Raw genomic sequence first — 13,126 nt, forward strand, 5'->3', positions numbered from 1 at the left:
ACATGAGAGTCAGTTGGTACTACATTACTTTAACATTGAAGGTTAAAATTGACTGATTTGTTAAAATTACACAATGAAGTTTTTAAATCAATAAAGTTACAATTACATAATATTTCTACTTCAATTAGTTTTTTGTTTTGTTTTTAAATATAAACATAATGGTGGCTGTCATAAAAACTTGATGGATTTATTCAAACACAAATTAAACATTGAAGAACAGTAAATCTTAAAAAAAAAAATTAAGCAAAATGCCCCTCTCTACAGTTTATTTTTCTAGCTGACTAATGAGTTTATGGTCACCGAATATGTTTTTCTGAGGTAAATGTGACATTACGTGACACATTGTTTACAAGCCGTTATATTGGCGTCTTTGCGCGCCTGAAACACTGATTGAGCAATTACATGAGACAGGCTACGGATTGTAGAGTTGTACTCTTTCTTTTAACACCTTCGAATGTTTAGTCATGTTTATTTTCTGCTGAAACTGGTATTAATGTGGAGGAGATGATCAGTTCACATGCGCCTCGCGCTGCTGCGTCTGTTGAACTGAGGCTTCATATTAAAAGTACCAAAGCACAATGCTTATTGTGATATATTGGGTGGGAAGTACCCTTCAGTGTTCCATCCATTAACTGAAAACAGGCTAGACTAATCGATTCTTGGGATTTAAGAATCGATATAGTTCTGTAAAAATGAGAATCGCTTAATATCGAGATATCGATATTTTTTACCCAGCCCTATCCAAGATGTAGATGAGTTTGTTTCTTCATCAGATTTGGAGAAAGGCAGCATTGCATCAGTGTCTCAGCAATGGATGCTCTGCAGTGAATGGGTGCCGTCAGAATGAGAGTCCAAACAGCTGATAAAAACATCACAATAATCCACACCACTCCAGTCACATCTTGAGAAGTGAAAAGCTGTCTGTTTGTAAGAAACAAATCCATCAAGATGTTTTTTAACCTCAAACTGTTGCCACTAATCCATAATAATGCTTTCTAAAAATCTATTCTGATGAAAAAACAAACTCATCCACATCTCGGATGGCCTGAGGGTGAGAACATTTGCAGCAAATGTTTATGTTTGAGTGAACTGTTCCTTTACATGCATCAGATCTGAAGGAGTCTTCATAGGTTCATTCCCTCTGTATCAGACCTTGAAGATTCCTGCTGGCTCACAAGAATGTTTCAGAAGCTTGATTTTCACTGTATGTGTGGTGCATCAAGTTCAGACTTGCTTTAGTTTGGATTCAACATGTAGATGAGTCTCTGAACACGAGTCACATTGATCATCTCTTCCATTTGCTCATATGATGATGATGACTGAGGCATGAACGGAGTTCTTCATCCTGGACTCACCCTGAACACACTACCTGTCGGGTTGAAGACTGCTTTTGCGGTTTAATATTTTCGTGGAAACTGTGATGCACAAGATGTAAAAGTCTGAGTTTTGTACGTTTTTTTTTTTTTTTTTTTTTTAATTTATCAGAAATCAGCATATATCAGAGCAGCAAATAAGCATATTAGAATGATTTCAGAAAGATAATTTTAATCATTAAAAAAAACAATTATTCCAAACTTTTGACCAGTTGTGTGTGTGTGTGTGTGTGTATTTTCTCCCTTTCAATTTTTGTTCTACAGCAGAAAACTTTATAGACATTTTTACATGCACTGATTTTCATCAATCCGAATGGATCTAATGCAACTTTACATTCTTAAAGTAATGTTTATATGTACCCTAAACTTTTGTTTGTTTCATTTACATTGTTTCGAACAAAATTTTGGTGTATGTTCACCAGAAAATAACTGCGAGCATAAGTGGCGTTTTCCCCTTGTTCACATATGTGACCCTGGAGCACAAAAGCAGTCTTAAGTCGCTGGGGTATATTTGTAGCAGTAGCCAAAAATACATTGTATGGGTCAAAATTATAGATTTTTCTTTTATGCCAAAAATCATTAGGATATTAAGTAAAGATCATGTTCCATGAAGATATTTTGTAAATTTCCTACCGTAAATATATCAAAACTTAATTTTTGATTAGTAACATGCATTGCTAAGAACTTCATTTGGACAACTTTAAAGATGATTTTCTCAATATTTAGATTTTTTTGCACCCTCAGATTCCAGATTTTCAAATAGTTGTATCTCGGCCAAATATTGTCCTATCCTAACAAACCATACATCAATGGAAAGCTTATTTATTCAGCTTTCAGATGATGTATACATCTCAATTTCAAAAAATGTACCCTTATGACTGGTTTTGTGGTCCAGGGTCACATATTTTAAAATGAGTCTGAAATGCTTTTTTAGCAAACATTTTGCAACTATTAAGTCTCCTCCCCTGATCAGTTCGTAAAGTGTTAATAAAGTTACGAACCACAGTGCTGCGCAAGTGCGCAATGTTTTTTGAGTCTGATTGAGAACATAGTTGAAATCAAATGTATGGCTAATCATTTTCTATTTAACAGATTACATAGATCTGTACCACTGTTGTTTATAATCGGATCGAGCAATCCGACTGAGCCATCAATCTGATTATTAATGGATTATTAGATTGCGTGTGAGCGAGGGGTCTGTTCATCCCTGCTGAAAAACAGTAGAAAGCCAAGTCTGCGTTTTTTCTTTCTGCAGATTTGGGCCACTTATATATCAACTGTTGCCACAGGTTGATTCGCACAATCAAGTTACAAATCGTGCCACTCTTATGTTAACATTTTGGTGGCGAAAGCCCAATTATTAATTAATTTCCCATTCAAGATTCAATTCTTGGCAGGAGATAAAAATACCCAGAAAATGAAGAGGAATTGAATAAATAATATTGAATAATTTCCAAATAATTACTGAAGCATAAACATTTTCTGCTCTGATTTTAATGTAAATTCTGCATGAATTTAAACATGATCACATTTGTTACGCAGAGTTGAACCATTCACATTCAAGTTGTATATTGATTTCATGCCATTTTATTACAGATACGAATTTGATCCATTTTTAATACATTTCTGGCCCAATCCCAGCTCAGAATGCCCAGATTCGTCAAAGATTTCACACAATTGATTTGAGCAATAAAGTAGCACCTTATGTTTCTGTTTGTTTGATGAAAAGTGGTTTTCTCAATCATCCGGTCCAGGCGTGTGAACGCTCACATATTCAGCCAGTTTGTTCTCCTTCATCTTTGACATGTTTTTCTGTTCTCGTGTTACCTGACCTGCTTTTCCAACAGATACTGATACTCAGCACAAATCTCTGAACTCTGCATGTCATAGCAATATCAGAGTCTTAAAGCCTTTCTGTTCCTGTGGAAGGATTGATTATTTGCTTCCGATTGAACATCAATGAACTCAAACCCATCAGATCTTAATAGGGCTACATTGGACTCAACACACAGACTTTCAATGGACATCCCGCCTGCCTTTGTATATTTATTTTATTTTATTTATTTTTATTTTATTTTATTTGCTTTTCTTTCCTTTTTTCAACAGGTGATGCCTCAGATTTAATTGAAGGACGTTGTTGAACATATATATGTGCACCGTTGTGTCAGATGCTAATGGACACAAATCAAATGTATTTCACATTGTCATTGTTTTTATGCTAACTTTGGAGAGACATATTCTCTGTGTCCGAGCTTGATGGTGAGGGCCTGTACGGATGCTTTCATACATGTCATCTTGTGTTTGTTCAACCATCAGCTTGTTTATTGCACTTTTGTTTGTGTTTAGAGTGAATCACCAGTGTTAAATCAACTGCTTTAGTGATAAACAGCGTTCTTATAGTTGTCATAGTTTTAAAATATTGATATGATGAATTTAATATAGATAAAAATATGCATTTAATTAACTTTTTTTAATTCAATTTACTATTTAACAGTGTAGCTAAAATTACTGCATGATTTCTCCCCATTACAAAATGCAACACACTGGAAGTGATGTCATTTTGGACAAAGTGGTGGGAAGAGAAGTAAATAATTTCATTCTATTCTAATATTTTTTCACAAATCCAAAAAAGGTCCAATAAAGTGCATCCATCCATCATAAAAAGTGTCCCACACAACTCCGGTGGTTTATTAAAGGCCTCCTGAAGAGAATCGATGTGTGTTTTTTTTTTATGATGGATTGTCGCAGTTTTATTGGACTTCTATTTGACTATTGAATCTCAACACCCATTCACTGCCATTATAAAGCTTGGAAGAGCCAGGACGTTTTTTAACATAACTCCGATTGTATTCGTCTGAAAGAAGAAAGTCATATAAACCTAGGATGTCTTAAGGGTGAGTAAATTATGGGGGTAATTTTCATTTTGTGGTGAACTGTCCCTTTAAGGCAAACCTCAAGTTTGCAAAACAAGTCTAATGCTGCAGTACGCAGGGAAGAAAGACCAGATGTCCTTTTTGAATGGATGTCAATGGAGGAGAGGCTTCACTATACTGAATAAATGTCTTTTTGTGGGAAATTAGCATATTGTTTAATGAATCAACAGCCTGTCAGCTAATCTTCAACATGTTTGGGATTAAACATTCCTTTTGGATTCATCTATTTTTAAAGTTTACAACGGAAAAATGCTGTTTTTTATGGGAAGTCATGGACAAATTTACGATAGGTACACTCTAAAAAATGCTGGGTTAAATATAACCCAGCGCTGGGTTAAAAAGGGACAAACCCAGCTATTGGGTTGTTTTGACCCAGCAGTTGGGTTCAAAACAATCCAACCGCTGGGTCAAAACAACCCAATAGCTGGGTTTGTCCCTTTTTAACCCAGCATTTTTTAGAGTGTAACTGAGCACTTGTTAAAAAAGAAAAAAAGAGAGACTTCATTAAAAAGTTTTAAGCCTTTATTGTATTTTTATGGACCGTGTTAAATTACGATCAATTAGAAAGCGGTTGGTTTAACACTGATGAATCACATGTGAGTTTGGTTCTGTTTTTGAGCAATATTGTGACCAGTATAAGAACAAACACATGGAATCTGATCTTGGATCAGAGAATTCAATATGCATACAGGCCCAAATCTCATTCTTACATCTCCAGAGTCCTGAGAAAGAGAGATTTACTATAGATATCATTGATGGCTATTATTTTTCAGGACATGTTTTAAAGTAATATAGCTATACAACGGTACACTCTGTAGGTTGTAGGATTGTTGTGGGAATATTTCTTTTTACAATCAAAATAAAGTTTAATTTAACAAGAACACAGAAATACAACTGATGTGATGTTTGTTCTTTGAGATTGTTTTTATAATGTTCATGTTATAGGAGAAAGCCCTATGGATTATGGACTTATATTTTAGCAGGAAATGCAGTTTGAAGTTAAAATGCCTCAATGATGGATTTGTTTCTTAAAAATATGCAGCTTTTGGCTTCTCAAGCCATTAACTGATGGACTGGAGTGGTGTGGGTTATTGTGATGTTTTTATCAGCTGTTTGGACTCTCATTCTGACGGCACCCATTCACTGCAGAGGATCCATTGCTGAGCAAGTAATGCAATGCTACATTTCTCCAAATCTGATGAAGAAACAAACTCATCTACATCTTGGATGGCCTGAGGGTGAGCACATTTTTAGTGAATTTCCATTTTTGGGTGAACTATTGCTCATAAAAGCCAGGAAACCAAGATTGGCTTTTTATTTGAGTGCATTTTGTATGATGATTTGTGTGCAGAAATTACACAGTAAACAGTAAAGAAAGTGTAAAATCATCTTTATTTTAAACAATGCTAATTGCGAATTAATTCAATTTCTTAGCACTTATTTGGTAATGTATGAATAAATGTTAAAGGGTGTTTTTGGACTTCAAAGAATGGCTTCTGTAGATCTACGCTGAGCGCAAATATCTGCTCCAGTCTCTGATAACTTACACAGGTGATTTTATCTGGAGATAGAAAGACAGAAAACAGATCAAATACTGGATCTAAAGTATGTTCGCACATGTAACACTTGCCAGTGTGATATGGTAAGGCGTTTTGAATGGTTTCTAGTGCATTGCAATGTGGATTCTTGTTGTCTCAAAAAAAGACTGAAGTGTTGGATCATCAGTAGCATTGGATATAAAGGATCTGCACGTATATAATAAGACGCTGAATGGAGCTGGTGCTGGTTTTTATATGTCGTCCTTGTCTTTGGCTCCGTGTTTAAGGATGCGAGTGAACTCCATGTAGTTGAAGTTTCCTTTCTTGTCGATCGGCGCCTCGCGGAAGAGCTCATCCACTTCTTCATCTGTGAAACGATCCCCCATGGTGGTCAGCAGCTCGCGGAGATGGTCCTCATGGATGAAACCTGTTACAGACGGCAGAAAAGGTTCAGTTTCTTATATGTGAAGATCACAACCACTTAAGATGTCTCTGAGTCATGAATAAGAAAAACAGGTGCCGTTTGTGTCTTTCAAACATGGATAAAAATTTCTGACTATGAACAGCTGATGGCATTTTTTTGATGAGCATCAGAGTTAAATCAACTCTGCTCAGAGTACATATTTTCCCAATCTACAGAGTGTTAAAGTAACACTGAAGCAGAGTTACCACTGTTAAGGATTTTGTGATATGTTTTCATGTCTAAAAGCCTGAGCAGTAGTTGTTCATCTTCAACATTTCTTTACTAATGCTCACTCATCAATTAATTAATTGCTTAATCATCCCATTAACTTTAACTCGGCTTCAGTGTTACTTTAACACTGTCGATTGGGAAAATATGTACTCTGAGCAGAGTTGATTTAACTCTGGGGATTTTGCTGTGTACCATTCAATAGTTTGCGGTCTGTCTTATGTTTACCAAAGCTGCAATAATTTCATCAAAAATACAGTAAAAGCAGTAATTGTCACAAATCAAGGCCGGAAACAACAGGTAAGTGCAAAACAAGATGGTTTATTGACAGGATTTGCAGAGGAATGGAACGGGTGAGGTAAATGCAGGTGAGTATCAACACAGTGAATGATTCATGGGTTCTTATCGGAGTACTGATGGTTTGTATCTTTTGCAGGTTCGCAGAGTTGATTTAACTCTGGGGATTTTGCTGTGTATAATAATATAAACAACTTTCTAAACAGATCAGCAAAAATCCAATTAATGTATTTAATTTTAATTTTATTTATTATTATTTTTTTCGTGGCATGATAATGCTTTTTTAGTCTGTATCATTGAAATACTATTATAGTTTTTATTAATATATTTTTTCATAATATCATAATATCATATTTTAATTTTAGTAACATTTTTATTAATTTGATTGTTTTTGTCATTTTTTAAATGTCTATATATATATATATTTTTTTTTTTTTTTAGCTATTTTAGTACATCAAATTTAACTAATCCCCAGAGTTAAATCAACTCTGCTCAGAGTACATATTTTCCCAATCTACAGAGTGTTAAAGTAACACTGAAGCAGAGTTACCACTGTTAAGGATTTTGTGATATGTTTTCATGTCTAAAAGCCTGAGCAGTAGTTGTTCATCTTCAACATTTCTTTACTAATGCTCACTCATCAATTAATTAATTGCTTAATCATCCCATTAACTTTAACTCGGCTTCAGTGTTACTTTAACACTGTCGATTGGGAAAATATGTACTCTGAGCAGAGTTGATTTAACTCTGGGGATTTTGCTGTGTATAATAATATAAACAACTTTCTAAACAGATCAGCAAAAATCCAATTAATGTATTTAATTTTAATTTTATTTATTATTATTTTTTTCGTGGCATGATAATGCTTTTTTAGTCTGTATCATTGAAATACTATTATAGTTTTTATTAATATATTTTTTCATAATATCATAATATCATATTTTAATTTTAGTAACATTTTTATTAATTTGATTGTTTTTGTCATTTTTTAAATGTCTATATATATATATATTTTTTTTTTTTTTTAGCTATTTTAGTACATCAAATTGAACTAAAAAAGCATGATAAATGATTTATAAAACCTATAATAACCCTGTTTAAGGTAATGAAATATTTGTAAAAATGTGTGTGTGTGTGTGTGTATGTGTGTATATATATATATATATATATATATAAACACACACTGTATATATAATTTAACTCAATACCCTAAACCAGGGGTCTGCAACCTTCAAAAGAGCCATTTTGGCCCCTTTCCCACCGAATAAAATTCACGTGGAGCCACAAAACCTATTTGATCTCTAAATGAAGATAACACAGCATATAGCTAAAGTTTTATTTTCAGTTATGTTACAGGGCAGGGACGTAGCAATCATTTCAGAAGTGAGGGGGACAGAAATTTCAAATGTATAATAATAATAATATTTATTTATGTATGTTTGTCTAATTGACAAAAAAAAACGTTTCTTATGTCTTTTAATTGGCTAAGAAATAAAATACACTGCTGGACAATAACCAATAATTTGTATTCTATAACATTTTTGATATATATTTTCCTAACGACAATTTATGATTATGATTGGTTTATATACGACAAACACTTTTTCCATTTTTATCACAGAATAAGACTGAAAATATATTTTATAGCTTCTGTAATGTAATAAATGCTATGTCAGTTAGCACTGTATCATTTATTTACTTTATTACCCGGAGAAGACTTGAAAAACACACATAAACCATATATTGTTGCAATCGTTTATTGTGTTCACGTTTCATCAGTTATGGTTTATGCTTGTTATGCAGCTTCTACAGCGATAGCTGGATGCCTTTGTCCATATTAGGGATTTCCTGGCACATCAAAAGTTATTATTACTTCTATGAGTCAGTTTTGGACTTTCTGAGTTTGAATGAAACAGACACTGCAGGAGAGTGTTGAGCGCTCCGTAATGTTCACATCAGTTTGGATAAGAATAAAATGTATCCAAAACGATGTGACTATCTTGTCTCTTTTAATTTAAATCTAGATTTATTCACACTGGCACTTGAAAACAGCTATGTTGTCCGAAAAAAGTGCAGGGGAAGAGTTTAGGTTTTATTCAAATCAGGGGAACACGTCCCCCACACGTCCCCCGGATGAAAGAGTTGCCGACCCCTGCCCTAAACCTATGCTTTACATTTTAATGTATAATGAACTATTTCAGAAATAGTTTTTTTTAATGGGTTTATCTTACATTTGTTATGTTTGTCAGGGGAAAATCTTAAAATATCAACCTAGTTACTATGATTTTGTACAGAAAATATGCTCTTTCTGAGAAGCTTGTAGATTTATGACTTTTGGGCACAAGTCAATCCTGTAACCTTCATGAGGGCATAATTATAGCAAAACATGCATTTAAATCTATTAATTTAGCTTGAGATAGCCCACTTGAGCACACTGTCTGTCTGTTAGAACAGAGGCTGTACCAGAAGCATCTTCATCAAAGCATGTGAAGGCGTTTCGTATGACGTCTTCAGGGTCGGTTCCGTTCAGACGTTCTCCAAACATGGTGAGGAACATGGTGAAGTTGATGGGTCCAGGAGCTTCGCTCATCATTCCCTCCAGGTACTCGTCAGACGGGTTCTTCCCTGGAGAAACATGAATAAACTCTCAGATGCAGGGCGGCTCTTGCATGCACACATTAAACCTGCTCTTACATCACGTTTAATTTGCGTTGGTAAAACAATATCAAATCTAGATTTATTCACACTGGCCCTTGAAAACAGCTATGTTGTCCGAAAAAAGTGCAGGGGAAGAGTTTAGGTTTTATTCAAATCAGGGGAACACGTCCCCCACACGTCCCCCGGATGAAAGAGTTGCCGACCCCTGCCCTAAACCTATGCTTTACATTTTAATGTATAATGAACTATTTCAGAAATAGTTTTTTTTAATGGGTTTATCTTACATTTGTTATGTTTGTCAGGGGAAAATCTTAAAATATCAACCTAGTTACTATGATTTTGTACAGAAAATATGCTCTTTCTGAGAAGCTTGTAGATTTATGACTTTTGGGCACAAGTCAATCCTGTAACCTTCATGAGGGCATAATTATAGCAAAACATGCATTTAAATCTATTAATTTAGCTTGAGATAGCCCACTTGAGCACACTGTCTGTCTGTTAGAACAGAGGCTGTACCAGAAGCATCTTCATCAAAGCATGTGAAGGCGTTTCGTATGACGTCTTCAGGGTCGGTTCCGTTCAGACGTTCTCCAAACATGGTGAGGAACATGGTGAAGTTGATGGGTCCAGGAGCTTCGCTCATCATTCCCTCCAGGTACTCGTCAGACGGGTTCTTCCCTGGAGAAACATGAATAAACTCTCAGATGCAGGGCGGCTCTTGCATGCACACATTAAACCTGCTCTTACATCACGTTTAATTTGCGTTGGTAAAACAATATCAGTGTGTTGGAGATAAATGGTAGATATTTTGCATGCAGTTTGGCCTGCAGAATATTATTGGCAAAAGATATTGCTGGTTGAAACTTAAGGTTATATTTCAGTCCAAAATTAAAAGATTTGTTTTTCTAAATAAATAAAATAATTACACAAAAACAAGGATATTATTGGATGAATCTCACAAAACCTAATCTAACAAACTAAAGTCAAATTTCAGCACTCAATCAATCAAATGGATGGATGAATACATACATACATAAAAAATACATACATGACTTTAGATGACATTTTGTAAGAATAATCTTTTTTGCATATATATATATACTGTATATATACTTACAAATACAACATATTTATGCAAAAAATATTATTCTTACAAAATGTCATCTAAAGTCATATTTCAGCACAAAATCAAAACTAAAAATTAAGCCTATTTAAATAAATAAAATATTTACACTCTCTCTCTCTCTCTCTCTCTCTCTCTCTCTCTCTCTCACACACACACACACACACACACACAAAGATATTATTGGATAAATCTTACAAATCCTCATCTTACAAACTAAGTCATATTTCAGCCCAAAATCAAAATTAAAAAAAAATTAAGCAAATAAATAATTATTTACGCAGACAGACAGACAGATAGAACGATAGATAGATAAATAGATAGATAGATAGATAGATAGATAGATAGACCAGAGAGGCCAGCATGTCGTGTAGATCCTCTTTATCGATGAATCCGTCTCTGTTCTGATCGATCATGTTGAAGGCTTCTTTGAACTCCTGGATCTGTGATTGGTCGAACATGGCGAAGACGTTGGACGTGGCCCTCTGCGGCCGCTTCTTTGTGGTCTTTCCTTTGGCACGCTTGGCCGCAGACATTCTGACCGCAGGGTTTGGTTCTGCAGAAGGAAGAGATAAAAGATTAAATTCATTAGAGTCGACTTATCGCAGTCTGGAGGACAACGCACAATACCATGGAGCAATGCCATTTTTCGTAATTCTTCTAAAAGTACAGAATTAAAAAGACTACATGAATTAAAAAGACAATGTCAATGGGACATTGTGTATAAAGACACTTAAATATTATTTGGAAAATATTTAGATTCTATTAAGTTCTGTACTATACTCGTAGATGTATTAATTATTTAAATCAAATGTTTATTGTATCCTTATTTATTTTAATCTAATTTATTTATTCTAGTCTAGATTTTATTTATTTATTTTAATGCAATTTGTTTATTTTAATCTATTTTTTGTTATTTATTTAATCTGTTATTTGTTTATTTTAAAATATTTTCAATTTGTGTTGTAAGATGTATTATGTAAATGTAAATGTAAAATATTTATTTTTGGAGCAATGCCATTTTTTGTCATTCTTCTAAAAGTACAGAATTAAAAAGACTACATGGAATATTTATACTGAAAATAATTCATGTCACACCACGTCCAATTAAATTAAGGTAGTAAAAGCGAAAAAAATTATTATTATTTATTTAATTGTTATTTACAGATGTCGAATTAGACTTTACATATTTTCAAATGTAAAATATCAAATAAATGAACTGTTTTGAAACTATCATTTACTCTGCCCTGGGACATTTACAAAATCAACCTGTTCAGAAGTTAAAACTGAAACTGTATTATATCCATTAACAAAGCCAACAATGATTAGCCATTCTTAAAGTAACTGTACCTTGTTTTTCTGTGGAAAGGGGTTAGAGAACGTCTGTGTGCATTGGGTCTGTTCCTCTGCTGGGCTGAAGGGAAGTTTGTTTGGTTTTTCAGGCGTTTCTCCACACCTCCCTGTTCCTGAGCCGGCCAATAAGGTCAGCATCCCACAGCCGGGCGCGTCTGGAGCCTTTAGCCATACAAGGCAAAGGAATCTGAGAGCGGCAGGCCTTGCATATCCTGAGAAACAGCAGAGCGTTTTCACAATGGCCAGAAGGAGGCCTTATTTAGCAAATAAATGACTTGGTATGCAGCACAAGAGAAACATTTCCTTTGGCAGGCAGTGCAGATGAAGACCAGCACGGGGCGGCTTTCTCCAGGTCACTTCAGGCCCGGCTGAGGGTTTTGCATTATAGGAAAAATGATGCAAATTTATGAGCTGCTGGCTTGGTAGCGTGTGATATAGTTATCGCTCTTCGTCTTCTTCTCGAATATTTATATACATGAATAAATGGATTTTATCATTCCCATAGAAAAATCTAGAGCTATAGAAATGTCTCTGCTGCAAGCAGTGTTTAAATAGTAATAAATAAATGTGTAAAATAGGTTAAATAAATCAATAATGCAATTTTGCAAGTGTAGTATTTTAAACCAATGCATTATATTACAAAAGGTCACAGTATTTGACATGTTTGTTCGTGAGCATAAAGTAAAGTCTGAGTATGGGACACCATACACCATGTCAATGGGACATTGTGTATAAAGACACTTAAATATTATTTGGAAAATATTTAGATTCTATTAAGTTCTGTACTGTACTCGTATACGTATATTATTTATTTAAATCAAATGTTTATTGTATCCTTATTTAATTTAATCTAATTTATTCTAATCGAAATTGTATTTATTTATTTTAATGCAATTTGTTTATTTTAATCTATTTTTTGTTATTTATTTAATCTGTTATTTGTTTATTTTAAAATATTTTCAATTTGTGTTGTAAGATGTATTACGTAAATGAATGTTTTTAAACAAAAATATTTATTTTAAATGTTTTATTTTTTTATTATGTATTTATTTTAATCTAATTTATTTATAGTTTTTGCTTATACAACGTTTCTTATACATCTTTGGGTAAGAAAGTTTCTGTCTAGATGGAACATCAATTTAAGTGTATACACTTTTCAT

At 33.9% G+C, this 13,126-nt stretch overlaps 1 protein-coding gene across 1 annotated transcript; it reads right to left on the reverse strand.

Annotated features, from left to right (window-relative positions):
• Positions 1–5,660: 5,660 nt before the first annotated feature.
• On the reverse strand, positions 5,661–12,105 carry myl9a (myosin, light chain 9a, regulatory). Its single transcript, XM_016439903.1, has 4 exons — positions 11,964–12,105; positions 10,963–11,169; positions 10,007–10,168; positions 5,661–6,271 (listed from the first exon to the last, which is right to left on the reverse strand). Exons 2-4 carry the CDS (start codon positions 11,147–11,149, stop codon positions 6,096–6,098), a joined length of 525 nt encoding a protein of 174 aa, XP_016295389.1. The 5' UTR covers positions 11,150–11,169; positions 11,964–12,105; the 3' UTR covers positions 5,661–6,095.
• Positions 12,106–13,126: the final 1,021 nt, after the last annotated feature.

This window comes from Sinocyclocheilus anshuiensis, unplaced genomic scaffold (genome assembly GCF_001515605.1).
Source record: "Sinocyclocheilus anshuiensis isolate Anshui unplaced genomic scaffold, SAMN03320099.WGS_v1.1 scaffold143, whole genome shotgun sequence".
Classification (NCBI taxonomy): Eukaryota; Metazoa; Chordata; class Actinopteri; order Cypriniformes; family Cyprinidae; genus Sinocyclocheilus; species Sinocyclocheilus anshuiensis.